The 15281-nt window shown below is 41.3% G+C and overlaps 1 protein-coding gene across 1 annotated transcript; it reads left to right on the top strand.

Moving 5' to 3' along the window:
- The first annotated feature begins 8536 nt into the window (after positions 1-8536).
- Positions 8537-10475, top strand: LOC104611511 (flavonoid 3'-monooxygenase CYP75B137-like). Its single transcript, XM_010278590.3, has 2 exons — positions 8537-9603; positions 9750-10475. The coding sequence occupies exons 1-2, from the start codon at positions 8647-8649 to the stop codon at positions 10377-10379; spliced, it is 1587 nt and encodes a 528-aa protein (XP_010276892.2). The 5' UTR covers positions 8537-8646; the 3' UTR covers positions 10380-10475.
- Positions 10476-15281: the final 4806 nt, after the last annotated feature.

Raw genomic sequence — 15281 nt, 5'->3', positions numbered from 1 at the left:
AAAACAATGCTTAGATCACTAAAAGAGCCAAAGCTTGAAAAAAGAGCAAATAAAATGCACGGTAGAGTCATTTGCAGTGTTAGAATAGGTCTTATTTAGGGTTTGTTTGGCATGCAGCTGAAATCAAAATTGGAGTCCAAATCAGAATGGTCTATTCTCATAATCTATTTGGTTCAGACAGGAATTGGAATCAGTTGGAATGAGATTTCATTCCGAGGGGAGGGAATAACCATTCCCTTAAATGAGGGGTGTCATTCCACCAGGAATGAGAATGGGATTCTATTTCCACCCAACCAAGCAGTTAGAACCAGAATGGCCAATTCCAATTATGGGTTTGACTACGAAGTCGGAAATATATGATACACTTTCAACCAATCAAGCAGGATCATAAACGTGGTAATCAATTAGGTGAGTTTTCATTAAAATCCATGGAGATTTATGATTGGTCAAAGCATTTCAGGTACCATGTCTTCTCAGTGTCATAAATTTCCCCCTGAAAGCATTCATGGAGATTTATAATTTGAACAAGAAATGTAGTAATTCAAATTATATTTTTTGTCCTCAAAATTGGAGAGGTATCAAATTCAAAAATAAAGATATTCTAATAAAGAATAATACCTTAAATATAAGACTTAATAAGAATGTTAATGAGAATTAATACCTTAAATATAAAATTTAATAAAAAGTATCAAATAAAACTAACGTGAATGTCCAAAGGCATCAAATGAAATCCAATACTAGATAGAGCAATAAGGGCCTGAGGTTCATTTTTATTTTCTCTTTAGTATCTTATATATCCATTCTATTTTTAAAAGATTATCTGTTTCATGCTTCCCTAATCCACCACAATGTCATATATTAGCAACTTTCATAAGATATGGCCCTGGGAACAAGTCTATCTCGAGAATCCACTTGCTAATATGATTAACAATCTGAAGAGAAAACTGATGGTAATCCTCCCTGAGCTTATTCAAGATATTCCAACAAGCTGTAAAGAAGGCATACATGATCATCTTGCTTCAATTCCTGAAGGACTTGATATTATCTATCAGAAAAAAAAAATATCCCATACCATCTTAAAGAATTATTGATTGTAGTTGAAATTGTGATCATGTTTTTCCGTAAATCCAAAATCTGTTCTTGACTTAATTGATTTAAGAAGACCTGCCTTGAATGGATTGGAAAGCAAATCAGGCTTTATGTTCAATGAAGTTAGCCATGAAAGGTATCTTTCTTCTTTCATTTTCTTATAAACAAATGTAATTACATTAGGGAAAATATGGCAAGTAAAAAGGTCAAACCTCCCTCAAGAAAAATATCCCAAAAAGTTACAATGGCTGTGAACCTGTTGGCACTGCTTGGCTGTTTTCTCAGTTTGGTGGGCCTGACCCATCAATGAAGCTTATAGACAATATCCCAAAAATAAAAAGGTCAAACCTCATGTTTGCTTTTTATTTCTATTCTGGTATTCTAGAGAGATCTTCTCATTTTTCTCCAATAAAAAAGTAAAAAATAAAAAGGTCAAACCTCCCTCAAGAAAAATATCCCAAAAAGTAGACAGTTTTTGGTTTGTCTGTTTTGTTTTCTTTGGTTAATTTCTATGATAAAACTCCGTATTTAAAACACTTTAACAATTATGTGAATTCAAATGAATTGATTGATTGGTTTGATTATCAGTTTGGTACCATACCTTTACATGACTTTTACTTAAAAAATATAGACATGGCTTATTACATCAACTGTAATTAACCCGAACCCAGCCCAACTATATATACAAGTATATACAATTATGATTTTAGAGTGGGTTTGTTCATTAACCTCAAGCCTGGCCTGAGCTTAAAATACATCAACTGTATTTTACATGTTATCATCTTAAAGATATTACAAATATGTGCGCAAAACAAGCGGACTAAACCCTTTTTGTTTCGAAATACATCCTTGTTTTAATTTTTATTGTCATACAAAACGAAATTCAATGACATTCAAATTTCAAAACCAAGGTTGGACAGTCAATATGGGTTCCTTGACAAGGTTTTTTCATGTGGATGGATGATAAATACACTTGTGGAAATTGGCAAATTGCCAGAACACATATTCCTTGTTTGGGTTGAGAAAAATTATGCCTTTGGGTCTCACATTGATATGCCTTTCTACCACGCTTCTGATAGAGTATTCCCTCCTATTTCAAACCAAACAAAATAGAGAAAAAAAACTCCTGTTTTCTCTTTTTTCAAATCAAACAAATATATAGTCTGACTTCCTTTTTAATTGATAAATGATAAACAACATATATAGTCTTGACTATGCGCTTATATTATGTCTTAAAAATAAAAATTTATTATGCATTGTAGAATATCTCCCATATTTGTCATCTGGAGATGTTTCCAATACACGATTGAGATGTGCAGTGGGGCATGACCCAGATGGAATTTCTTTTATTCATGGGAAGATATTTTATGAAAGAAGTATTGTGAGGATGGTGTAAAGATCAATTTTGTGAGGAAGAAATCTCTTACAAGCAGGTTAGACACCTTTGTTTTTTAGTTCAAATCAACCCCCCACGAGATTTCCCCCCACAATGTCCCATAGCACATCTCCGCCGTGTAATGAGAGCATCTCCCAATGATGACATTATGATTTATGGGATTATCATCAGGAGATGTTCCCAATACATGGCGGGGATGTGCTGTGGGATGTTGTGGGGGGCTGATTTGGTCTCTTTGTTTTTGTTATCATGGGAGTCATGGGATGAACAAGAACTGCTATGCAGTGTAGTTATCAGGGAAACAAGAGTTCGGATCACCTACAACAAAAAGACATTCCAACACCTTCCAAACATAATCTAACACCACATATCTCATACATGGCCATGGTGAGTCCTACCCTCGTGCTGAGATGTGCAGTGCCAAATTATGTTGGGAGAGTGTTAGGTCTTTTGTTGGTAGGTGAGATTAGCAAATAGTCGATCTAGAGATCGGACTTTCCCCTCGAAAGCTTTCCTCACACCACAGTGGTGCATTGGATATATCACATTTGTACAATGTACTATGAGTAACAGTCTTTAGGGGATTGACTTATAGCCATAGGTGGTGGCTCCTCACTTATTTTGGAAGGGAGGGCTTAGGGTGTAAATGGATCGAATTTGAATTGAATCAGGCAATATCTGAATTCGAATCAGATTGAAAAATTCGATATCCGAATTTGATTTAATATCTGACGGATAGTGAAAATTAATATTTGAATTCGAATCCGATTAAATATTCAAATATTCGATTCGATTCGATTCGAATATGACTAATTAAAAATAAATAATTTATTTATATAAAGTATATAAATATATAAATTATTTATACAATATAATTATTGTATATATACATTTTATAAAACATTTAAAAATTTTATATATTATATATAGGAATTAAATAATCGGTTGAATTCGGATATTTATCAAATCGAATAAGGTCATATCCAAATTCGAATCCGATTAGCTATTCGGTATAAATAGGATATCCGAATTCGACCAATTAAATATTCGAATTATCCAAATTCAATTTGATTATATCGAATTTCAAATTTAAAAATTGGATTTTCAAATACCAAGGTTTTTCTTTATATGGAAAAACTTTGGTGGTTGGAGGCCAATGCCTATGCTCTTGAGAATATTTTTTGGAGCAGAAAAGAGACAGAAGAAATCTTCAAAAAAGGGGTTCCATGACCCAAACTGGGTAAGCATCAATCCACAACTCTCAACCCCGAAGTCCTCTTTGCGCTATTTCGTGAGCTACTTGATTATCACTCCTTTTAACAAAACTGAACCTGACATCTATAGTACCTGCAAGGGCCAGACAGTTGTGCATCAATTTAGGGGTATTTTCGACCTTAGAGTAGTCAAATTGTGTCATTTTCCTAGTTAATTTCAATGTTGTGACCTCTGAGGGTCCTTATGCAAATTCTGTGCAAAACTGGGAAGTTTTCATGGCTGAAATGCAGATTTTGGGAAGTTGGTGTGAAGTCCAGCTGAGAGGGGGTGTTTTTGTGAAAAACTGAAAGCAGGAGGGTGCCTCCTAGCTGCTAAACCCAGTTTGGCGCCCCTCCTACTGTATTAGCATGCTCCCCACGCCTTAGCAAACCCTAGGGCGCCTTTTAAACCATTCTTTTCACTCTTAGCAAAACCTAGCCACCCCTAACTACTAAATCCTCACCTTCCATCCCATCTAATCTCCACCATCCATTTTAGGGCACTCTCTTTTTAGCATTCTAACCCTAGGAGCCACCTAACTTCTAATCCTCATAATTCAACTCCCCACCATTAAATCTCAGTCATTCCTTCCATCTTATATCCTAACCATTCAATCTAGGGCACCACCTATTCTTTTAACCTTAACCTTTCAACCCTAGATGTTCTAATCTACACCCTCCATTTCTAGGCGCCCAAATCTCAGCCCTACATAATATTAGGTGCCTTCTCCTTTTATTTTCATCCATAGGATCACCTTAAAACAATACTAACCCTCCATTCTAAACCCTAGGGCACCTATATTTTTGCAAAAACCCAGCTGCGCCCCCCTCTTTCTCTCTAATTCCTAATTATATATCCACCCTTCTCTATAAAAAGGACCCCAGAGGCCATGGAGAAAGGGTTGGTCAATTCACCTATTTAACAAGGCTAAGGTTTCTTAAGGAGTTTAAGGGTTGTAGAAGGGGAGGACATCTAGATCTTGTCAGGAGGGGTTCCTGCAAGCTGTTCAACCATTTTGCAACTACCGCCACTGGATCTGATCAACCATTCTTTTCTTTTCTTTATTTTCTTTTTTGTTATTTTTATTTATGCAATCTTTTAGTTTAATTCTTGTTCATTTCTCCGTTTTACAGATCTGAATTCGTTCAGTTCAAGGCAAAGGTGTCTCGAGGGGTTCGAGGGTTGTAGAAAGGACGAACGCCCTGTTCTTGTTAGGAGGGGTTTCTGCAAGCTGTCTGGCCAATCTGCAGCTACTGCCACCAGATCCAGATTTTGGATCATTTTTTTTAGTTATTTCTTTTATTTCCTTTGTTGATTCTCATACTTTTTTAAATTCTGCTTTTTATTTATTGTATTGTTTAAATTTGAAACATTTAATTTCAGTAATAATAGATTTTATTTTTGTATTTTCTACCATTCCCGCTTGCATTCTCTTGTCCGGATCTAAGTATATATTAGTTTTTCACTTGCTTCCCTGTGGATACGACCCGTTCTCACCCATTTACTACGCTAGTAGTTGTTTGAAAAATGGTAAAAATTATAAATGTTTAAACTAGTGTTCCGGAGTGTTTAACGACGCACTTTCAGACACACCAGCCACTACCCACTAGTCCACACACTCATAACGGTGGAGCAGTTGACGGAGATGAAATTGCCTCCTTCTTCTTTCATTGGTTAAAGGCTTTACACCTCCTCTCAAATTTCACCTGAGCATCTCCGTCTCTCTATCCAGTCTCCACAATCGTTGTTTTCTCTTCTAAACAGTCTGAGGTAGGAGCATTTGGCTGGCCTGTACGAGGTTGATGCGTGTCAAACCGGAGGGCGCTAGCCTGGGCATACCATGGGGACACTTAGGGCTACCAAGCGCAGACCAGACGGACCCAGTCACAGGGCACCGTGTGGCTTTGGCAGAAGATCTCGCCAAGCCCTCGTACGGCTCGCATCTGGACCATCCGAGCCCAACTACTTCCAGTTAACTCCGGCTATAAATGCAAAGCCCCCCACGAGGTAGAGGATTTTTATTTCCTTTGTTGATTCTCATACTTTATTAAATTCTAATTTTTATTTATTTTATTGTTTAAATTTGAAACATTTAATTTCAGTAATAATAGATTTTATTTTCGTATTTTCTACCATTCCCGATTACATTCTCTTGTCCAGATCTAAGTATATATTAGTTTTTCACTTGCTTCCCTGTGGATACGACCCATTCTCACCCATTTACTACGCTAGTAGTTGTTTGAAAAACGGTAAAAATTATAAATGTTTAAACTAGTGTTCCGGAGTGTTTAATAATGCGCTTTCAGACACACCAGCCACTACCCACCAGTCCGCGTGAATTGTTGATGCTCGGATTTGTCAAGGACAACAAAGTAATTTCGCTCCCAAGCTTCGACGAAAATGGCCGAGGGCTTCGAAGGTCCGAAGAGGGGAGGCCGAGGCCGAGGACTACGCCCGAGGTGGAAGGTCTCTTTGGATGCTGTAGGAGCCGAAGGCTGGTACAAAGTGTAATGTGCAAGGGGTCCAAAGGAGACCTCAAATCTCTCTGATGTGAAGTGTCAGAGGCCTCGGGTAAACTAAAGGTGAACTAAAGGTCTAGAGTCAAAGGGTCCAAACCAGGTCTCAAATAGCACTTAAGTTCTCCAGAGAGATTATGCTTAGAGATTGCTCAAGTTTCGAATCCTCTACCTCATGGGGGGCTTTGCATTTATAGCCGGAGTTGACTGGAAGTAGTTGGGCTCGGATGGTCCAGATGCGAGCCGTACGAGGGCTTGGCGAGATCTTCTGCCAAAGCCACACGGCGCCCTGTGACTGGGTCCTTCTGGTCTGCACCTGGTAGCCCTAAGTGTCCCCATGGTATGCCCAGACTAGCGCCCTCCGGTTTGACACGCGTCAACCTCGTATAGGCCAGCCAAATGCACCTACATCAGACTGTTTAGAAGAGAAAACAACGATTGTGAAGACTGGATAGAGAGACGAAGGTGCTCAGGTGAAATTCGAGAGGAGGTGTAAAGCCTTTAACCAACGAAAGAAGGAGGCGATTTCATCTCCGTCAATTGCTCCACCGTTATGAGTGTGTCAAATTCCGGAAACTAGATACTAGAAACCTCTGCTCGGATCTTCATGAGTACATTCGGATGTGAGTCTAAGATCATCACAACCCAGAGCAACGATGACGTCGAAGTGTCCTACACGGCGAATAGGAAGTCAAAAATATGCCCGCTAATCTCGACGTCATTGGTATGCCGCGGCAGAGAAGATTCCCCGGCTTCAAACAGTGTCAATTTCCTTCACGACCTCTTGCATCTAGAAATCAATTAGACAAGATGGCTCCTTTCCTGATTTCATGTTCGACTTGCTCTAGCCAGCGCACACGGTTAGGAGAATCTGCGATGAGCATGTTTATTAAGGGAAAATTCCCGTGGTGCGGCAAAGACAGCTGGATGTTCATTTTCTTGAGAAAGCCATACGTTCATTCCTCGGTTGGTGGATGGAGGCTTCACCTCCATCAAGAGATTTGGGTTCCCGAAACCTGATCTTCATTTTCTTGAGAAAGAAGATGATGAACTGTGTCTAAGCGTAATTTTGACATTTTTAAAAGTCTTAAAATCATGTATGAGGTCACGTGATATACATAACTTACGATCCATTAATGGTAGGTATTAAATTGTCACATTTCGAAAGTCTGGGTACTAGATTGTCACGTTTTAAAATTTGGGCACTGAATTGACACTCGGCCTAAAGTACAAGATACCTATCGGGAATTTTCCCTTTTTTAATTGACATTAATTAAAACGTTTTAATTTTGAAAATTTTTATGATTTTGAACCTTCCTCTGTGATGGAACTTTTCAAAAATTCCGACAAAGTATTTCATTAAATTTTGTTAGTAATCAGTTGTATTATTTTTTTTAAGGCGTAATCAGTTGTATTTTATATGTTATCATATCATCTTAAAGATATTATGTGCGCAAAATAAGCAGCCTAAACCCTTTTTGTTTCGAAATAGATCCTTGTTTTAATTTTCATTGTCATACGAAATAAAATTGAATGACATTCAAATTTCAAATCCAAGGTTGGACAGTCAATATGGGTTCTTTGACAAGGATTTTTCAAGTGGATGGATGATAAATACACTTGTGGAAATTGGCAAATTGCCAAAACACATATTCCTTGTTTGGGTTGAGAAAAATTATGTCTTTGGGCCTCAGATTGATGAACCTTTCTACCATGCTTCTGATAGAGTATTCCCTCCTATTTCAAACCAAACAAAATAGAGAAAAAAAAAACTCTTGTTTTCTCTTTTTTCAAATCAAACAAATATATAGTCTGACTTCCTTTTTAATTGATAAATGATAAACAACATATATAGTCTTGACTATGTGCTTATATTATATCTTAAAAATAAATATTTATTATGCCGACCTGATATTCTTTGGGGCGTCCACAGGTTCCCCAACCGAGATGGGGTCAAGGAGACGGAGATGGGTGCGACATGTCCAAAGTGCTAAAATCAACCCCCATCATGGTCCTATAGCATTTTTCCACCACACGAGAGGAAGATATTCATATTTGTATGTTTTCATTGAGATGGGAGATTTTAGCAATCCAAGTTGCAAGGGGTGTTCTGTCAAAAAAAGTTGCAAGGGGTGTGAGGAGGAAATCCGATTTAATAAAATATAACGTGGCAATTTCTCGCACCCCTTCGTGTACCTGGACTGAGATTTTCCCTTTTTCAACTTATAATATTCTTTTTTATTTTTAATTTATCTTCTGTATTTTCTATTTTGCTTACCACAAAAAAAAAAAAAAAACTTCTGTATAAATTTGCTTCTTCATCTTTGGCAGAGTTACCTTATTTCTTCGGTCTCCCTTTGCCGCCCAACCCACACACTGAACTCTCATCTTATGGGCTCCCTTCCTGTTCCTGATGCGTTGCGGTGGTGGTGGCAAGTGAGCAACCGCAGAGATGAATACGCCCGAGCAGTGCTCACACTTTCCTTGGTAGTCCTTTCCATCTCCTGGTACGCATGGTTAACCAGGAAATCAAGTAAAGCAGACCTCCCGTTGCCGCCCGGCCCACGAGGCCTGCCCCTGGTCGGAAACCTCCTTTCCCTTCACCCGGAACTCCACGTCTATTTCGCCGAGCTGGCTCGGACCTATGGCCCCATCACGAAATTGCAGCTAGGTAAGAAGTTGGGCATTGTGATTACCTCACCGTCGTTGGCTAAGGAAGTGCTCAAGGACCACGACACCACCTTTGCCAACCGTGACGTACCGGCTGCAGGCCGGGCGGCTACGTATGGGGGCCTTGATATTGTATGGACTCCATATGGTCCAGAGTGGCGATTGCTGCGTAAGGTGTGCGTGCGTGAGATGCTCGGCACTGCCACTCTTGACGCCGTCTATGGCCTTCGTCAGCGGGAGGTTCGCCGGACCGTGGAATACCTGTATTCCAGGACTGGCTCCCAGGTGAATATTGGGGAGCAGATGTTCTTGACCGTGCTCAATCTGATCACGAGCATGCTGTGGGGCGATACGATCAAGGGGGAGGAGCGGTCTCGTCTCGGCGCAGAGTTCCGACAAGCCATTGGCGAGATGACAGCGCTACTGGGTATGCCCAATGTTTCCGAATTTTTTCCTATTCTGGCCCGCTTCGATCTGCAAGGCGTGGAGAGGAAGATGAAGGTTCTGGCCTCGCAGTTTGATCGAATGTTTGATTCCATGATTCATAAACGGCTGAATATCATGGACGAAAAAGGTAGAGAGGAGAGCCATGACTTTCTGCAGTTCCTATTGAATCTCAAGGACCAAGGAGATGCTAAGAACTCCCTCACAATGAATCAAGTCAAGGCCTTACTCATGGTATGGTTTTACTTAATTAATCTAGCTAGATTTAAAATGATATCCAGTTCATCCCTACCAATATTTCACCACTTTGAAGATAACTCTGTTCTGTTGGTCATTTATATTTGTAATCAGACTGATCAATCATTTCCTTGACTGAACAGGACATGGTGATTGGTGGGACGGATACGACTTCAAACACGGTAGAGTGGGCAATAGCCGAACTGATGAACAAACCAGAGACGATGAGGAAAGCCCAAGAAGAACTGGAGAGAGTGGTGGGTAAAGACAACATAGTCGAAGAGTCTCACCTTCCCAAGCTACACTACTTGCAAGCAGTTATGAAAGAAGTGCTCCGTTTACACCCGGCTCTGCCACTGTTTATCCCCCATTGCCCAAGCTCTTCGTGCGCTGTTGGGGGTTACATGGTCCCCAAGGGCGCCAGAGTCTTCGTCAATGCGTGGGCAATCCATAGAGACCCTGTGTTGTGGGACAAACCCTTGACGTTTGATCCCGAGAGGTTCTTGATTGATGGGAAATGGGATTACACCGGCAAGGATTTGAGCTACATCCCGTTTGGTTCCGGGAGGAGGATATGTGCAGGGATGGCAATGGCAGAGAGGATGGTTATGTATGCATTGGCATCGCTGTTGCATTCGTTCGACTGGGAATTGCCGGAGGGAGCAAAGCTCCAACTTACTGAGAAGTTTGGGATTGTGCTAAAGAAGGCCACACCTCTTGTCGCAGTCCCCACGCCAAGGTTATCTGATCCAAAACTTTATGCCGGATGTTAGTTTCATCGTCGTCTTGTCTGGTATAAATCTGTTCTCCGGCCAGCTGTACCTTGACTTGTGTTGAAATGCAATAAAGTTTTAATATATATATATATATATATATATATATATATATATATATATATATATATGCAGAGAAGATTCTGTTCTGTTCTTGATCGAATTGAGAGTACTCAGCTCAGATCTATGTTGTATAAAAGAAATGAACAACAAAATAAGCCCAATGCAATAATTTTCAAGAAACTAAAACAAGTTGGGTGGTTGGCTGGTTGCAGTGATTAGCATAAGGTCTTTGAACATTACAGAAAATAACTCAGACAAGTTTGACGTATTAACCTTCCGGTATAGCAGTAACTCTATAATGCCATGAGTAGTGCATGCCAAATTCTAGGCTGTCTTTAGCGAAAAGAAAAAACCTTGCTAGGCTGGCAATTGGATAGGTTTGGGACGCTGAACTTCAACCCATCCAAAATTACTTGTACAGTTAACAAAATTACTTGAAGTAATAACTCTTTTAATTAAGGTTCAAAATTTCGATCTTCGATAGATACGTCCTGTATCGGGCGTATTTTCGAAACCCACTCTTTTTTAATGAAAATATATATATATATATATATATATATATATATATATATATATATATATATATATATATATATATTTTAAACCCGAACGCGGCCCATAAACAAGTCTAATGCAAATATATATATGTGTGTTTATCTTTTTCCAACTCAAATATAGGTTTTGGCGCATATGGACAGTTTTTGTTATGGTCACTGATGGTGTACGATTTGATTATTCCTAGTCGGAGGGCGATCCGGATGGACGGCGAGTTAGATCGATCTGCAAAACAATCTATCAGAGAACCCGGGGTAGCTAATCCGGCGAGGTCGTTCCGATGCTTAAGTCAGTAAGTATGTTATAAATGCGAGCTGAATGCTTGAGAGCTTGAGTGCTAGAGAGTAGATTAATCACGCGTACCTCTCTTTTTTTTTATCCCCCCTGGGTCTTTGGGGTTGGTGCCTTTATATAGGCATTGTTCAATGTGGGCTTCACGCACCACATCCAAGATTTCCGAGAGATCGTGCCTAACTGGTCCAAAATCCTTGGAGGTAAACATCATGCACATTGACCACCCTTCGAAACATTTGGTACGTGGGCCAACTTGTAAGAATCGTGGGAGTGTTGGGATATGCATGCCAAATTTGTTGGCGAGCACGTCTCGCAGGTCGGCACCTGGACCTCAGTCAGGCCGGCACGCCCTTGAGGGAGGTCACTTCGGCCAATGACGAGGTGCTGCAGGTCGGCCCTGGACGAGGTGCTTCTAGCCGACTTGAGTTGTGGTCGAGGTCGCTAGGTTGGCGGTGAAGGCATGTCACCAGGTTTGGGCGAAGAGAAACTATGACCTGGGACTCCAAGTCATTGCTTAGGAGGTGTCTATGTGTCAATTAGCTGTTCCAAGATGCCATGTGTCATGATGTCATTGGAGGGCCAAATCTGCCCTCATCAATTGCCCCCCACTCCCGAGCTGAGAGTAGCTCGATGAAGGGAGAGATTGTTCCTTTTGGCCCAAAAATGACTAATTCGATCAGTTCGTAGTCGCAAGCGTTGGTCTGATTTACTTCTCAAATCGGAATAGTTCGAGTGTTTGCTACCTTACACAGGACCTCGCTGTTTTGATTCTTGGGGCACGAGAGCGAACTCATCCTCTCGAGGAGAGGTGAAGCAGGTACCCCGAGGACATCTACCTTATTAGGGATGCAACCGTCAAGGGGTTCTACAATCTGACCATTACCTCGAGAGCGAAGCTTACCATGCTGTCCTCAAGGGAGGTTCTAACTATGTGACTACTTTATTAGGTCGCTCCACCTAGGTAGACTTCGACGCAGTGTCACTCGAATTGGTTCTCAAAAGAGTAGCCAGTGAGTTCGATGCGCAACCTAAAACCGAGGTAGAGGTTGATTGTGAAGAGATCAACCAAATTTGTGTTTGTCATGCTGCCGAACTGGTATGCCGAATAGGTGTTGTATTTTTTCCTCCACTCCATTGCGTAAAAGTTTTCTAAGTGTGGATTACCCCGAAGTGCCAAACTGTATGCACACCGATGAGGCTAAACGCGAATTATTTTTTTATTTTGCCCATGCCAAAGAGACGACTAGGTATATGTCCGAGCTGACGTGGATAATTGTGGATTACTAACAAAGTGTCGGGCTGACGAGCTAGGCTCTAATAGGAATAACCCGATCTCAATGTACTTCGAAGTGAATAGACATTGTAGGGTATGTGCCCGTCCTACCTGCGCACAAGCTATTTTTGTATTTGCCCATGCCGAAGAGGCGACTGGGTCTCATGTGGTGCCGAGGTCTTTTATCAACTTGGCACCTTAGCTCTAGGGCTCTGGGAGCGACTCGCGGTCCACTCTCCTTATCCTTATTTAGCCGACGTGTGACCTGACCTTTCCTCCTAAGCGAGTGGTCATTCTGTAGTAACTTCTCATATGGCTGTTTCTACGTCATCCCGTGGGATTATCTTCTTGGGTGAGTGCTTGCGAGACCACAACGTACATGTTCTGCCCCCCTTGCGAGGGCATAATGTTGTTGTCGGTGTGAGTCGGCAGTTCAGGGCCATGACTGCACTCCATCAGCCTCGTTAGTGACGCCGGTCATCCACTCCTACAAGAAGCCACTGGGAGCTCGACATATGGGGGCAGCACTACTAACTTTAGGTCACTAACTCGCACGGAAGCCTTGGAAGGCTCGACCTGCAAGGGTGTCCATGCAATCCGTTGGCCACCAACTCCCGCGGAAGCCACGAAGAGCTCATCTTATAGAGGCGACCTTGCGAAACAGGGCTGATGAGGCCTCATCCTAGTTGACTGCTGTTGAGGATGAGTTGAGGATGTTTTGTTGTTGTTTACATCGGGCTTCTCCCATGCTCAGATATGGAAATTCATGCTTCATCTCATAGAACTGCTACGCTTCAATCCCGGCGGGAACCACTGATGGCTCTACCGCGGGGGGAGGGGCATTCACATACAGTAGCGGTGTATTTATCTAGGGCACTGGGGATGCTGAGTTTGGCCTGAACTTGTCTGCTTGTCAAAGGGGAGTTCTCTAGGTTCATCATAAATGTTTTTGCCCCCTAGTAATCGGTATTCGTTCTCGGTGTTGATGCTGCTCAAAAGTACCTTTGAGTTCATAAAAAATGGAAATTAGAAAGTGAGAACTTTAGTTTTTAAAAGGTGAGATCTTAGCTTTTTGGAAGAAGAGGACTTAGCCTTTTAGAAGGTGAAAACTTGGCTTCTTGTAGCGTTTCCCACAAACGGTGCCAATTGATGGCACGCGATCTGACTACTCCTAGCTGGAGGGCGATTCGGACTCCAGGTGGATAGCGAGCTGGATCGATCCGCAAAACAATTTATCAGAAAACCTAGGGTAGCTAACCTGGCGAGGTCACTCCGATGCTTAAGTCAGTAAGTATGTTGTAAATGCGAGCTGAATGCTTGAGAGCTTGAGTGCTAGAGAGTAGAGTAATCACGCGTACCTCTCTTTTTTTTCTCCCCCCTGGGTCTTTGGGGTTGGTGCCTTTATATAGGCATTGTTCAGTGTGGGCGTCACACACCGCATCCGAGATTTCTGAGAGATCGTGCCTAACCGGTTCGAAATCCTTAGAGGTAAACATCATGCACGTTGACCACCCTCCGAAACATTTGGTACGTGGGCCAGCTTCCAAGAATTGTGGGAGTGTCGGGATATGCATGGCAAATTTGTCGGCGAGCATGTCTCGCATGTCGCCACTTAGACCTCTGTCAGGCCGACACGCCCTCGAGGGAGGTCGCTCCTTGTGTCGATGTCACTTCGGCCAGTGACGAGGTGCTGCAAGTCGGCCCTATATGAGGTGCTTCTAGCTGACCTGAGTTGTGGTCGAGGTCACCAGGTTGGTGGTGAAGGCAGGTCGCGAGGTTTGGGCGAAGAGAAACCACGATCTAGGACTCCAAGTCATTGCTTAGGCGGTGTCTATGTGTCAATTAGTTGTTCCAAGATGCCATGTGTCATGATGTCATTGGAGGGCCAAATCCATCCTCATCAGTCACCAAAGTTCAATTGTTTAGGCTGTGTTTGGTTGTAATGCAAATAAATTTACACTGATGCAAAATCATGGCAGTGCAAATGATTTGAGTGTAAATTCTGACTTATTTTTGTTTCAAATTTTAGCTTATTTTGTTTCATTGCAAAACAAATGAAGTAAATTAAGACATGAAACAGAATAAAGTAAAATCCAAAACAAAATTAAACAAGAATTTGCATTTTTATATTTGCACTCCCATGCATTTATACTAATGCAAATAAAATTGCAATGCAATCAAACACAACCTTAGGAGTTTTTATTGTTCAATACACCCATAAACTTTAGTACAGTTGGAACAGTAAAGGGTACACATTCAATGTTTCTCACTGCTCAAGTTAATTTTCAATTTTTGTTTTCAAGCGTGGAGGTGAGGTGATATCATTGGATACTCTTCTTGTTCAAATAACTAAGGGGTGTTTGGTATATGTAAGCACCTAATTTTTGCTCGGTCCCCTTTCTAACTCACTTCTCATATTCCAAAAAGATTCCAAATCGATGATCCTCATTAGCCACCACTCTCCTAATCTGAGATCTTCATTGAGATACTCCATCCAAGACCCTGAGACCTCCACTAACTTCCTGATCAACCATCCACCCAAAATCAGACCTCAAAATACCCATTTTTCCCTTCATCCAAAAAGATTACAAATAAACCATCCTCATCACCTGATATGCCCCAAATTCAAGATCCATCATCACACACCATCTGACACCTCCAAACCCCATCAAAACCTCCTGGTCGATGATCCATCACATTTCAAACCCAAAAATGAC

The sequence above is a fragment of the Nelumbo nucifera genome, chromosome 4 (assembly GCF_055504915.1).
Source record: "Nelumbo nucifera cultivar China Antique chromosome 4, China Antique-T2T, whole genome shotgun sequence".
Taxonomy (NCBI): Eukaryota; Viridiplantae; Streptophyta; class Magnoliopsida; order Proteales; family Nelumbonaceae; genus Nelumbo; species Nelumbo nucifera.
Note: the sequence above shows the minus strand (reverse complement) of the source record. Positions and strands in the feature narration are given on the sequence as shown.